Source organism: Polypterus senegalus, chromosome 13 (genome assembly GCF_016835505.1).
Source record: "Polypterus senegalus isolate Bchr_013 chromosome 13, ASM1683550v1, whole genome shotgun sequence".
Classification (NCBI taxonomy): Eukaryota; Metazoa; Chordata; class Cladistia; order Polypteriformes; family Polypteridae; genus Polypterus; species Polypterus senegalus.
In genome coordinates this window covers 143,187,535-143,202,669 of record NC_053166.1, presented here as the reverse complement: position 1 = coordinate 143,202,669, position 15,135 = coordinate 143,187,535, and the positions used below count along the sequence as shown (strand labels likewise).

Genomic DNA, 15,135 nt, shown 5'->3' with positions numbered 1-15,135 from the left:
GACTGGCACTGATGCCTCACAGCTCTATAGATTTGGGTTTGATCTTCAGCCTAATTACAGTCAATGTTGAGCTTGCCAGTATACTGTATAATACATTAATTGAGACAAAAAATGTCATAACTGAGCAAGGAAATCTTTTTTATCAATCGGTGAAACAACTGTTACCATAAAGTGGTCACCAAATAGCACAAGAACTTCAACAAACTAACCGGAGGTGGCTCTTTTTCCATGAGATGGTGTGAAAGATGGTCGACACAATAAAAAGGCCACACAAGCCAAAACCATAGATCCAGGCGGAGATGGTCTCCCAGTGGTCATCAGATAAGAAGTACAGAGTTGAGCTGCCAAGAATGCTGGGAATTATCCAAAGCTGAAAAAATGTCAAGAATATACAAGGTTTTAGTATGCTAGTCATATTATTGAAGTACATTCATTTATTTTAAATGTTTTAAATATAACACATTAAGGAATTAATTTTTGGAATCATGCTAACTGAACTGTGGTGGACTGGCGCCCTGTCCGGGCTTTGTTCCTGCCTTGTGCCCTGTGTTGGCTGGGATTGGCTCCGGCAGACCCCCGTAACCCTGTATTTGGATTCAGCGGGTTAGAAAATGGATGGATGGATGGATGGATGGATGGATGGATGGTTGGATGTTAACTGAAATCCAGGATATGACACAATGTGACTTGGGGATACAAACTATACTTATTTTTATATAACAACTTTAATTTCTACATTTAAAACCTTTCATTCTTCGCATGTATAAAGTTGTTTTAGGTTAAAAAATAAATGTTTCATTTAATATTTAATAAGTGAGAATGTAACAAAATGTGCAAGCTTTTACTGAGAATTGTAATGAGGATGTAATCATTTAAACTAAAATGTGGCCTACTGAGAGTCTCGGTGCTTCTGACACAGAACACAATGTGCCTTATTTAGTTCATCCGAGTCCAAGCTCAGTATGTTCCACGGGATCAAAAACAAAGCTTTAACTGTTTTTACATTTCAACCAAAAAGATCCAAGGCACATTTTTTCATTTGATAATTAGCATAATAAAGGTATTACAAAAAAATCTTATGCGGCCAACACGACTTTCTTCATATTTATGCATATACGTGTAAAAAAACATTGCATTTGAAAATTTTAAACTTTAAAAGCTCCAAGCTTGAGCTTTGGATTGAACTCAAAATTCACAGAAGTCTTTCTTCAAAGTCTTAAACACATGTGCCAAATTCTGTGAACTTCTGAGCAGTGGTTTGGCTGTTGTTGGTACCGGCTTTATAAACTTTAAACTTTAAAAGATTGAAGCTGAATAGTAGGAATTCACCCAAAACCTAATCAGCTCCTAAAAAGAGAGCACATTGTCCACAAAATTTCATAAGAATCAGTCCATTCATTCTCAAGTTGTACTGTTCACAAATTTCTTAACAAAAACACACTTACATACAGACTCAAGAACAATAATTTCAAAGATGCCCAAAAACTCTTCTAGGGCTATGAAAATGTAGTTTTCCATTGAAACACAAGGTCGATTTTTTTCATGAAAACAAAACTGTCCGTTATATTGTGCCTTATCTATCTATCTATCTATCTATCTATCTATCTATCTATCTATCTATCTATCTATCTATCTATCTATCTATCCCTTTGATATCGATGTATTGTTCTGTTATATAGTGCCTTTTATATCTGTATATTAATCTGTTATATGATGCCTTTATTATCTGTCTGTTATATAACGCCTTTCATGTCTATCTGTCTGTTAAAAGAGTGAAATTCATGTTCAGCTATCTTTCTGCATATCTATGTATTGTACTTTTGATATCTTTTATATCTTATATTTCTGAGTTATATAATGCCTCGCACATCTATGTATCTGCCTGTTATATGTATTGTTTTCAATATCTATATATCTATCATATAGTGCCTTTCATATTTATTTATCTTGTATATAGTGCAGAGTGTGCACGGTGGCGCAGTGGTAGTGCTGCTGCCTCGCAGTTAGGAGACCCGGGTTTGCTTCCCGGATCCTCCAAGCATGGAGTTGGCTTGTTCTCCCTGTGTCTGCGTGGGTTTCCTCCCACAGTCCAAAGACATGCAGTTTAGGTGGATTGGCGATTCTAAATTGGCCCTAGTGTGTGCTTGGTGTGTGGATGTGTTTGTGTGTGCCCTGAGGTGGGTTGGCACCCTGCCTGGGATTGGTTCCTGCCTTGTGCCCTGTGTTGGCTGGGATTGGCTCCGGCAGACCCCCGTGACCCTGTGTTCAGATTCAGTGGGTTGGAAAATGGATGGATGGATGTATATAGTCCTATCTATCTGTTAGATAGTGCATTTCATATCTTTCAATCTATTTATTATGTATTGCCTTTCCTATCTATATATCTATTGTATCTTTGATATCTATGCATTGTTCTGTTATATAGTGCCTTTCATATGTATCTCTGCTATATGTTGCCTTTCACCTCTCTCTGTTACATAGTGCCTTTCATGTCTATTTGTTGTATAATGTATTTTTCTCTGTTATATAGTGCCTTTAATGTCTGTCTATCTGTTTGGTATATAGTGCCTTTCATGCATATCAATCTATCTGTCTGTATTATAATGCCTCTCTTATCTGTCTATTGTGTTTTTGTTATCTGTGTATTGTGCCTTTTATATCTGTATATTCATCTGTTAGAAAGTGCCTTTCATGTCTGTCTATCTACCTGTCTGTTATACAGTGCCTTACACGTCAATATATTATATAGTGCCTTTCAGAATGATTTTGTATATGGTGCATTTCATCTATCTATCTATCTATCTATCTATCTATCTATCTATCTATCTATCTATCTATCTATCTATCTATCTATCTATCTATCTGTTATTTGGTGACTTTCATTTATATGTATATATCTGCCTATTATATAGTGCCATGTCCATCTTTCTGTCTATCCATCTGTCTCTGGACTAATATATGTATTCCAGATGGTCAGGGATAAGGCAGGTCCCTAAAAGAGAAGACAATATGGGGACCTCTGGGCCATAACAAATATTAAAGGACACAGTGACACTTGCCCTTTTTTAAGGTGGATGAGCTAATGTCTGTCTATTCAGCAGTTACTGTCTGTTGGACATATTCAGTGTTAATGTTTGCACTGCATCGTCTATTGGAATGTATTTTGTAATGCATGTAGCAATAAGATGCATTGCATTTTTCATTCCAACTGAGTATGCATCACAAACATTGGCACTGTGTTTGCAAATGCTTAATTTATTAGAATATATTTTGTATTGCATGTACTAATAAAATGCATTGCATTTTTCATTCCAACAGATAATGGCATCATATACATTAACACTCATACTCTGCCCAATTTATTTTTGATATGAGTATGAGCTATTTCAATTTTCCCTTTCTTTTTTTCACTCTGTCAACTAGTTGCTTACTAATTTTAGATGGGGTTGATGTACCTATTCAGAATTAATATCAATATGAGGCACTGACACAACCAGGGTAGTTAGTAAGTTGTTGAGAACAAGATAAAAGGAGTGTGAGAATTTAGATTTTTACCAAGGTCTTCTTTTCATTTACAACAATGGCACCATTTCCCACTTTAATAATGTTAAGGAATACTGAGCAAGATTTCCAAAGTCAGATCATGTTTAAGGATTTCAATTCATTATTATAATTGTTGATCTTAATTAATCCAGGTCAGAGTTGCAGTGAACCAGAGTCGATCCTAAAAGCATCAGAGCAATGCAGCAAACAAGACTGGACGGGGTGCCAGTCCATCACAGGGCCCACCCACTGGGCATACTTAGGGTCACTAATGACACTAACGCACACACACACACACACACACACACACACACAGACACAGAAGGTCTGCAAACTCCTCATCAGTAGCGACCATGTTATGATTTATACACAGTCATCTGGAGCTCTGTGGCAGCAGATCTAAGCACCTTGCTATCTTTGTGCCCACATTTATAACAGTATTGTGTATACTAAGAACTTTTAAAAACAATATACAACAATGGATGTAGAAAAACATGGCTGAGATAAAACTTACTGCATGGGTAGCACAGTTGGCCGCATGTTCATACTCTGTTGGCTGGTATCTCTTGTTAGGTGGAACTCGGTTGTTCATGAATCTGAAAATAAAACATTTCCTTTTAGTGCTTGTGTTGTTCCCACTGACGACTCAGCTCATTCATATCCAAGCTGGTGATTAGCCATGACTGCCATCTCCAACAGAGGAACTCTCCTCTAACTGCAGGGTCTCAGCTGGGAAAGGAGCTGAACTTATCACTCTGTTTAATTCACAGCCAGCTTGGCTCCATCCCCTGAGATGGCAAACCTCAGAGGCAATAAAACACAAATGGAAGGCAAAACCATCTGCACAGCGGAATCCTACTCCTCAAAACAGCAGTCCTGTTCTACCCGAAACACCACAGGGCATCCTTTCAAGATGTTGATCAAAGATGCTTCCGTCACATTGAATTAACAAACGCAATTAAACAAAGGAAATAATAAAAGTCTGCACCCTCTGGTTCAGCCATCTAGACAGCTGCTGCTGTGCAAAGACCCCAAAGCTGCCCAAGAGCTTGTATGTTTTTGAAAGCTGGCACTTAGGTTTATGGCATGTATGCCAGTTTAGTGAAGGTAAAGACGGCTAGTGGAGAAGTTAGACTGGCTCACCTCGAGAAGAGCAACCATACCTGCTACTGTTACACTCATAAGAGACTAACACTTTTGCTTTTTTGTCTTTAAATTTTTATTCATGAAAATGTGTTATTTTCTAATGTTAATTTAATTGAGGTCTGAACTTCCAAAACCAGCATAATTTTAAGATTCAAAATCATTTCTCTTGGATTTTTTTCCTTCTATGCAAAGAAACACTGTGTTATATTCCTAGGCCTGGCTAACAGTTAAGGAAGTGATGAATATGTTAAAGGACCAACCTTTAATGGAGGGAAAGTCCATTATAAGACCCACTCACCCATACAGGCTCAGTCTCAGAATTGTAAATTTAATGTAAGTCCCTGGAAACACAGGGAAGACATGCAAACTTCATACAGGCTTTCATTTCACATGGAATTTGAACAAATGTGCTGCCCTTCACAAGAAAAATAGTAGTAAGCTACACCACGTCTGCTATACAACATGTTTAGATGACAAGGCCAGATGAAGGGTTCATTCTCTAGGGACAATCAGGGTTTGGAGCCCCTTTTTATTTTACATTTTGGATTTTTTTTATTATTAGAAAGCTACTAACCCATAAATTACACTGGTCAACAAAGATTTTGCCAGAGGACCTCTAAAAGGTGTTTTATAAGTACTTTTTCATGCTAATTTCAGAAATGTATTCAGAATGTTTCTATCTCCCATAGGTTTTGAGTTATGTCTTTTTTAGGCTGTATATTTATAAACCTATACACAGACACATACATCACCTCCTCACTCCCCTGCTCTCAAAATTCTTTAATATAAATTTCATTTAAATGAGGACCCGATCATGTAAGAAGCCTCCAAAACACAGTACTGGCAGTTATTTTAAACCACTAGAGAAAACAACCCCAAAAGTCGAGGCATTCAGGTGCTGAAATGAGCCACTAAAATGTGCCACCTGTAAACGTCACTGCTGTTTGTATTAAGTTAAAGGAACATGTGATGTGTTAGAACTTTGTTGTCTACCTATGGGTGTGGCAAAGAAAATAGAAGTTTGAACATAGAATTGATGAAAAGCACAAAAAGAAATATTTGAGTAAATGAAATAAACAAGTCACACTTGTAAACATCTAATAATGCCACAAAATATATACTCAGATATCACATTATTCTTACTGATTATCCCTTTCGATTCAAAAGAATACAACTTACTGTAAAATTGTGTTTTGAGATGACGATCAACAAAAGCCAAGTCAATTAGTTCCATTTCTTTTGCTTTTCTAATTCATACATAGGCCAGTGAAGTGACTTGCAGAGGGTCACATGGTGTCAGTAGTGGGATTTGAACACACACCCTCAGGGTGCTTTAACCACTACACCATGCCATGCTGTCTACCAATAATGTTAACCTTTTGGTAAAGCATCATGATGCTCCAACATTGATGGATTGAAAGCCAGAAGTCTACGTGACCATCATCATCATCATCGAGTCCTTCCATGAAAACCCTAAATACAAACAGGACTGTTTCATTTATGTTAGGTAGATTGCCCAGAGGGGACTGGGCAGTCTCATGGTCTGGAATCCCTGCAGATTTTATTTTTTTTCTCCAGCCGTCTGGAGTTTTTTTTTTTTTTGTTTTTTCTGTCCACCCTGGCCATCGGACCTTACTTATTCTATGTTAATTAATGTTGACTTATATTTATTTTTTACCGTGTCTTCTATTTTTCTATTCTTCATTTTGTAAAGCACTTTGAGGTACATTTTTTTTGTATGAAAATGTGCTATATAAATAAATGTTGTTGTTGTTGTTGGTATAAACCCGACAAATATTGTATACTGAAAAGTACTTAGTCACATAACATCCAATTAACAAATGGCACTGTAACTGAGGCCTGTTGTCTTATACTATTTCCCAGGCAAAGGGAGGTAACACAGGTACTTTTAACTACAAAAATTATTGCAATGCAGAAAACTACTAATATACAAGTGACTTACTATAAGAGCTTTTAAGGAAAATTATATTTGTGCAATGTAATATTTATACAGTTCAGTAAGTTATGAATTTGTATCATAATTAGTATGAATTCTAGCTAAAGAAAATGTTGTAATGGTGAAATAATTCATATCTACATGATTTCTAATTAAAATGTAATTTATTAAATTATTAATTGAAACAGATTTTTACCACAATGTAGTTATCTGAAGATGCCCTATTTGTACTATTTCAAGTGACACTCTTGGGTCTTTTGCTGCACAGAATGGCTTCCGCTTTCTAAGATCTGGAACTGGATCAAGCAAGTCCAGAAATGAATGACATGATACATTATTATTATTATTATTTTTTTTTTTACATAAGTAGAACTGTGTTAAAAATCCATAGAATGCATTGAAACTGCTAAAAATTAACTTTGTTTCAGAAATGTGTGCAATTGATAATAGCATAACTTCCCTGTGATCCAGAACTGCATAAAGCAGCTATTAAAAATGGCAGTGGCAATGGTATAAAACAATATTCTCATTCTTTGTATCTTTGGGATTTAAAAGCAGGAAACAGCCCTGCACTATGCACTTATGTATCAAAGTTGCTTGTGAGTGACTAATACTATTTTTCGGATAGCTTTGGAGCAACGCTAAAATTAAAATGAGAAGGATTAATAAATAGACAAATAGATTATTACCACCTTTCCAAAACCTCTGTAATAAATAAAACAGGTTCAAAAATTGGTTCATTGTATGGATACTAATTTTCAATTTTTGAATTTCACATTATTCTTTTCAAACGTGCTTGCACTTAAGACCCAAGCATGCCACACATTGCTATACGTACATACTATACATACTGTATAACCTGCGATGGGCTGGCACACTGCCCCGGGTTTGTTTCCTGCCCTGCGCCCTGTGTTGGCTGGGATTGGCTCAAACAGACCCCCGTGACCCTGTAGTTAGGATATAGTGGGTTGGATAATGGATGGCTGGATGGACATACTGTATAACCCCATATAGTATATAGTATAGCTCCAATGTAGTTCAACACAGCAATTACAGACATATTAACTATCATTATCCATCAAACATTACAATATTATTATTATCCATCCAGCAATAATTATATTATTCTCTCAATTATCCATTTAGTCATTTTAGGCAAACTTAATCTAACTCAGGGATTTGCTGAATATCTTGGCAGCGTGAGGAAGAAGTTAAGAACCTAAGCTGGATGAGCCAGTCCTTCACAGAGCACACTCAGACACACAAATCGTCTCATTCAATCATTGTCGAGCCTAAACAAGCTTATCCACCCTATTTACCTTATTTGCACAAAACAACATGCAGTTGAGATCTGAAGGACCTTAAAGTCCTGTTCTCTGCCACACTACCTGGTATTTTATTCCAAGTTTTTGTGGTTGTTTGCGCAAAGAAAAAAAAAAGTGAAATTTGAGAAAAATCAGCCCTTAATAAGTTTCCAACTGTGTCCCTATGCTTTTATTGCAGAATTTATTTTAAAGTAACAGCTTGGATTCACTGTACTTATTATTACTTTTGATTAATCAGAAAAACTTCAACTCCTTCAATTTCTCCTCATAACTTATACCTCTCAGTTCTGGAATCAGCCTGGTGGCTCTCCTCTGGACTTTCTCTAGCATTGTTATGTAATATTAAGAACAAAACTGCACACAGTACTCCAGGTTAGACCTCACTAGTGATTTACATAACATCAGCATAACAATGTAGCCGATTCTCTATTATCTGCCCTTCCACTTATTATCACAGTACCCCTGACTTGTGCTGCACACCTTGTGTATAACCTAACATGCTATTACCTTTCCTCATCGCCTGTGTAAACTGTCTGGATGTAGTTAGTAATTCCCAGGTCCTTCTCATAAGAGGTGTCTTTAAGTTTCAGACCTTCCATTGTGTATTCAATTCAAGTCTAACATTTTTACTTCCTACATGTAATACTTTACATTTACTTACATTAAATTTCATCCACCTATGCCTGTACGCTAGCTAAGTCCTTCTGGAACAATTTAGCTGATTCTCTATTATCTGCCCTTCCACCTAGTTTGGTATCATCTACTGAGTCAACCAGCTTGTCATTTATATTTTTGTCCAGATCATTCATTTATTTTAAAAAGAGCAGCGGCCCCAGCAACTGATCACTGAAGGGCACCACTTTTAATATCACCTAATTCTGATGAAGTTAGCCATTGATTCCAGAGTTTGAGTCAGTTTTCTAACCCCCAGAGTTTGAGTCAGTTTTCTACCGATTCAGAACGTGCCCTGAACTTCCATTTCTTTTAGTGTTATCATTTATCCTGTATGTAGTACCTTATCATTTATATAAAAAGCAAGATAAATCTGTATGGAAAAAATTAAGCAAGACTTACATAGATGGTCAACCCTTCATCTCACTCTAGCTGGAAGAATTAACGTTGTTCAGATGAATATTCTTCCTAAGCTTCTTTTTTTATTTCAAAACATTCCAATGTACATTAATAAATCATTCTTTAAGCAATTAGATTCAACAATAACCTCATTTATTTGGAACTCAAAACATCCACGTATCCAAAGAGTGACCCTACAAAGAATTAAGGCAGAAGGTGGCATGTCTCTACCCTACTTCCAGTTTTATTACTGGGCAGCAAACATACAAGCTATAAAAACCTGGACACAAATAGATGAACATACACAGGCCTGGACCGCAATAGAAATAAAATCCTGCAGTACTTCTTTATATTCCCTGCTTTGTGCCCCAATAAATGCAAGTTATCGCCAATATACTAATAACCCAATTGTGCTTCACTCACACACTCACTCAGAATATGGAACCAATGTAGAAATAATTTTAAGATGGAGAATCTTTTATCTGTTGCACCTCTGCAAGAGAACCACCTCTTTCAACCCTTGCAAACATATGCAGTTTTTAATATCTGGAAAAGATTTGGGATTAAATTGCTTAGAGATCTTTATATAGCCAACATCTTTGCATCCTATGAACAATTGCAATCCAAATTTAACTTTCCAGCTACACATTTCTTTCACTATCTTCAAATTAGGAACTTTGTTAAACAGAACCTGCCCGATTTTCCTCATCTTGCACCCTCATCCATGCTGGAAAAAATATTGCTCAATTTCGAGGACTTAGATACCATCTCTGCAATATATAAAATTATTTTACAGTACCTCCCTTTCAAAGATCCAAGAGGACAATGGGAAAAAGATCTCTTAATCAATATATCAGAGAAGGAGTGGAAGGTAGTAATGCAGAGACTTCACTCGAGATCCATATGCGCAAAGCATACAATTATTCAACTCAAAATTATATATCGAGCACATCTGTCTCGCTTAAAACAGCCCAAAATGTTCCCAGGGCAAGAGCCAACCTGCGAACGCTGCAATCAAGGCCCAGCCTCACTGGGTCACATATTTTGGGCCTGCACCAAATTAATATCATTTTGGACCCAAATTTTTAATAGCCTTGGACTCACAATCCCTCCTAACCCATTAACAGCTGTGTTTGGAGTTCTTCCAGATGGGCTTAAAGTGGAGAACCACAAACAAACTGTGATTGCATTCACTACACTTTTGGCACGCACTTATTTTGCTAAACTGGAAGAATCCTAACTCTCCTCTTTTAATTTAGTGGGAAACCAATGTGTTATACTATTTAAAATTGGAAAAAATCAAATTCCCAGTTAGAGGATTGTACAGAATTTTTTCAAAACCTGGCAGGATCTAATCAATAATATTTTAGAATAAGCTCTTAAAGCATCGAGGAAGCAATTCCTTCCGCATTTCTTTTTCTTCTCCATTCATCTCTATTGCCATTTTAAACTAATCAGTTTAGGTATTGTCACACACATGCGCATGAGAGGCAGCTAAAGGGCTCGGGTTAGGACAGTTCTGAGACATACCAGGACATGGCAGAGTGCACTGACTCTTTTTCTTCCTTGCCTGCAGTCTAATCCTGGGGGATTCCGCCTGGCTCTCCTGACGTCACTTCCGGGACCGAGCCTATCGAAGGAGACCTTGCCGGCTCCGGCCCCTGTGATGTCACGTCCGGGCTCGAACCAATGGCTGAAGACCTCAATGAGCCCGACCCCTATGATCTCACTTCCCGTCTTCCCCTTTAAAAACCTCCTCCTTTTCCCTATGCCCTCAGTTCTGTATTGGACTCGGTTTTGTGCACAGCAGTGCATCATTTGTAAAGAACGCTTTGCAGCCAGGAAACCAAATTATACGGGTGGCTTTGTCTCATCGTGGCTTTTGTGACAGTATGTTTACAAGCTTTAAGTTTTACTCCATTGGCCATGCTCTCTTTCTTAGGGGTGGGGGTTAATTTGTTTTCATCGTAAAAATTGATCTATTTGTATGGAATGATTACAATAAAATTAATAAAATTAAAAAAAAAACAACAAAAAAAAGCAAGATAAATCATTTCATATAAACTTCTCTGATTATATCCTTTTTTGCCTCCTCATAGAATTCCAGCATATTAGTGAAACATGACCTTCCTCATCTGAACCAGTGTTGAGTATTTTAATACACCTGTTCAAGACATGTGCTGCTCGATCTTTTCCTTAATTATTGCTTCCATTAATTTACCCGTAATGCACATTAAGCTTATTTAATCCATCTCTGAGTTGCGGGGTCTACAGCCTATTCCAGCAGCTCCCAATGCAAAACAGGAACCAACACAGGATGTGGCATGTAAACGCTAAGAGTTACTTATAATGTGACACTGAGTCAGAAGTTAACTCACATATCTTTGGGAAGGTAAAAGGAAAATCATAGTACCCATAAAAAAGTTAACACAGTCAGAGAATGTATAAACTCCCATTTCAAGACAGAAATTATTATAAACAACAACAACAACATTTATTTATATAGCATATTTTCATACAGAAAATGTAGCTCAAAGTGCTTTACTTAATAAAGAATAGAAGAAGTAAGAAAATAAAATAAGTCAACATTAATTAACATAGAATAAGAGTAAGGTCCGATGGCCAGGGTGGACACAAAAAAACAAAAAAAAAATTCCAGACGGCTGGAGAAAAAAATAAAATCTGTAGGGATTCCAGCCCATGAGACCGTCCAGTCCCCTCTGGGCAATCTACCTAACATAAACATAAACCCAGGAAGCAGTGCTACAAACTGAAGACCTGTACCACCATTTATAGGTAAATTCTGAATTTGAACATTACTGTTAACCAAAAATCTCAAAAGACAAAATGACAACATTCTGCATAACGTAAAATGTTAAGCTGTGATAGTGAAATAGTTTGCTTGCTAAAAGTACACAAACAGTGATCCCGTTGTTGAAATTGAGGATACACTTTTAACAGTACAGTAATAATAATAACTGAACTCAGTGATGAATGTAACTGCCGGTGTCTCGCAAATCCAGCATGCAGGGCTCAAATGCCCAGTTATTGTCTGCGTGGAGTCTGCACAGGTTACTCATGTCAGCACGTTTGCCTTGAGATATTCCAGTTTTCTGCTGACATCTCGAAGATATATGTGCTGGGTAAGCTGCTGATTATAAATCGGCCAAATTATGGCGCATGTCGGAGTGAAAATCGACCCTGCATGGCTGGTTCCTCTCTTGCAATCTGTAGTTCAGAATAGTCACTAGCCCGCATGACCCAGAACTACATGAAGCTGACTTGGGAATGTTATAAAAATAAAATAGTGATGGGCTGACGATCTTACCTTGCAGCCGACGCTTGCTGGGATAGGCTCCAGCTTCCCTGCGACCCTGCTCAGTATGGCGAGTTTAGGAAGTGGATAAATGGATAATCATGATAATGTTTGCCCGGAGATGGACAGACACACCATCCAGAGTTTACCCCTGCTGTCAGGATAGGCACCTGCATCAAAGACCCTCAACTGAATGAGCAGGTCACAAATTGCATTGATAGATATAATAATAATAAAATTATATACAAATCAAAAAGCTGCTGTGGGGTCAGTCAGTCATTCATTTTACTAAAACTCTGAGAATTTATTAATTATTTTCTATTGTTTCTATTTGAAAGTGTCATTTATTATTAGCATTATCTTATATAGTTTTTTCCTCTCAGTTTGTGCAGGTTGCTTTTTACTGAGAATTCTTAGTTCCTTAAGTTTTATTTTCCAGTGGTCAGGACTTTACAAAGTATGTGGATCAAGCCAAAGAGGGCGATCATCTGCCCCTGGGCGGCACTTGCTTCACCTGGCAGGTTTTTGAGGTATTTTTGGAGACCTAGTCTAGCAGTTCCAAGTGCTCTGACTACAAGCGGAATCACACAATCCTTTGTGTTCCACATGTGTATGCTCTCGGTCTTGAGAATCTTGGGTTTTTCTACCTAATATTATTATTATTATTGTTAACCCTCTATTGGATTAAATTGGTTTGAGAATCTGTGGTGGGCTGGTGCCCTGCCCAGGATTGGTTTCCTGCCTTGCGCCCTGTGCTGGCTGGGATTGGCTCCAGCAGACCCCCGTGACCCTGTAGTTAGGATATAGCGGGTTGGATAATGGATGGATGGATGGTTTGAGAATGTATATTATTATTATAATTCACTAGTTGAGAAGAAAATGCAGTATGGTATTAACACAGTTATTCTCGTATTTGTATAACAGCAGCAAACAAATTCTGTGCTTGGTAAGCAACTTAATGAATGCTTTAATAAGAAATCTTCATACCTGAAAAGCACATTTCAGTTACAGTAAACTTCTCCACAGTAAAGGTAGCTCACAGAATTAAAGATAATTGATCGTAGAGTTCAAATGACAGGACTATACACTATACACATATTTTTTTCATGTGTTCTTTACTTTCACGGATTATAGTGATCTCTATATATCTGTTCCTAATACACATGCCATATCCATATTTAAACAAAAACCTTCCCCATATAGAAGAGGAGTCTCCTTTTGTAAATGTTACCTTTTTGGAAGTGTTTCTTGTGCTGCCATTTCAGCCCATATCCTGCCTCCAAATCGTACTGGTTTTTCATTGTTTTTTTTTCTTCTTTTTTTTAGGGTTGCTTAGCAACTGCTAGAAACCATCACCCAATCCCGCATGAAACCAGTCAGGTTTTTTTATATTTATTCAGAGCCTCCTGAAGTGATGTCATTGTAGTCATAGCAACAAGCTTTGAGAATTCTCTTAGAAAAAGAATTCACTGAGATTAGTCTAATTTTCATCAATATTAAAAGCCCTTCTTTTATTAAGTAAAACAGGAAACACATAATATTCCATCAAGGTACAATTTACCTGCGGGTTGTTGTCTTCCAAGCATGTTTATAATAATAATGAATGCAGCAACATGAAAAAATGTCCATCCAGCCTTTTGTACCAGTTCAGCTCTGTCTTATATAAAAGAGCTCTAGTTAGAAAGGTCTGTTATGAAACCTTCTTTCAGAGCCAGAGCTGGGCATAAGCAGACCAAACGAATGCTTAGGGCCTCCAAACAGCATGGTGGGGGCGGGAGTTTGGATTTTATTAGCATATGTGTGTCTAAAGGAAGCCTCCAAAAATTCTCCTGCCTAGTGCTGCCAACCCCTGCCACCATCTGTAGATATACGCTTTCTTTTGAGTTGTCACCGACTATAACATTAACCCTCATTTTACAGAGGTTTAGCAATGATTAGCAGAAATGTATTGTGTCACACAGCCATTTCAGAGTTTCTTATTTTAACTATTCTGTTTCGTTTTAAAGAAACTTCTCTTTTTTGTTTTAAATCTGCCAAGTTGAGAAACCCTCTGCCTTTTCCCCCCAAAAAAAGATATGGTCACTGACTGAGTGGAGTTTGCACTTTCTCAGCATGTGTGCATGGGTTTTCACTAAGTGCGCTACTTTTTCTCCAAAATGCTAACAGCACGTATGCTAAATTAATCAGCGATTTTAAATTGGGCCCACGTGGGTGTGTGCATGAGCATGCCCTCTGATGAACCTGCACCCACTCCAAGCTTAGGTTCTGCCTTGTGCCTAGAGTTGTTGGAATACACTCGCACTCCAAAAACCGTGAACCTGGTTAGACAGGCCTGAGAATGTTATGTCACAGTATCTTGTATATTTCCCACCAGATACATTTGAAAATAACCTACTGTATGTGAACTCAGCTGTCTTCGAGCTGATAACCTTTGTCTTCCCAAGGTATGCTTCCCTTTTCAACACACCTTTAACAAAAGATACTGAGATGTGCAGCCATGTAACCATCTTCACCAAGCCTCACTCATCAATCCTACTTGCTACTTACTGTGAGTCCTAATAAGGTATGCAATTAGGAGGAAGGGATCCCAGGTTCAAACCATTTGCCATTTTATATATATATATATATATATATATATATATATATATATATATATATATATATATATATATATATATATATATATATATATATATCCATCCATTATCCAACCCACTAAATCCTAACTTTAGGGTCACAGGGGTCTGCTGGAGCCAATCCCAGCCAACACAGGTAGC

General features: G+C 37.4%; 1 protein-coding gene across 3 annotated transcripts in view; it reads right to left on the bottom strand.

The window, feature by feature from the left end:
* mmd2a (monocyte to macrophage differentiation-associated 2a) overlaps positions 1–15,135 on the bottom strand; it is an 85,601-nt gene that overhangs the window by 28,778 nt on the left and 41,688 nt on the right. For 2 of the 3 annotated variants that reach the window (XM_039775982.1, XM_039775983.1), the window contains exons 3-4: positions 4,058–4,139; positions 210–370 (exon numbers count right to left, since the gene is read on the bottom strand). In XM_039775982.1, the coding sequence (XP_039631916.1) occupies positions 210–370; positions 4,058–4,139 (243 nt within the window). Of the gene's footprint in view, positions 1–209; positions 371–4,057; positions 4,140–13,589; positions 13,951–15,135 lie in introns of those variants that run through there. The other variant, XM_039775984.1, reaches the window with a different exon arrangement.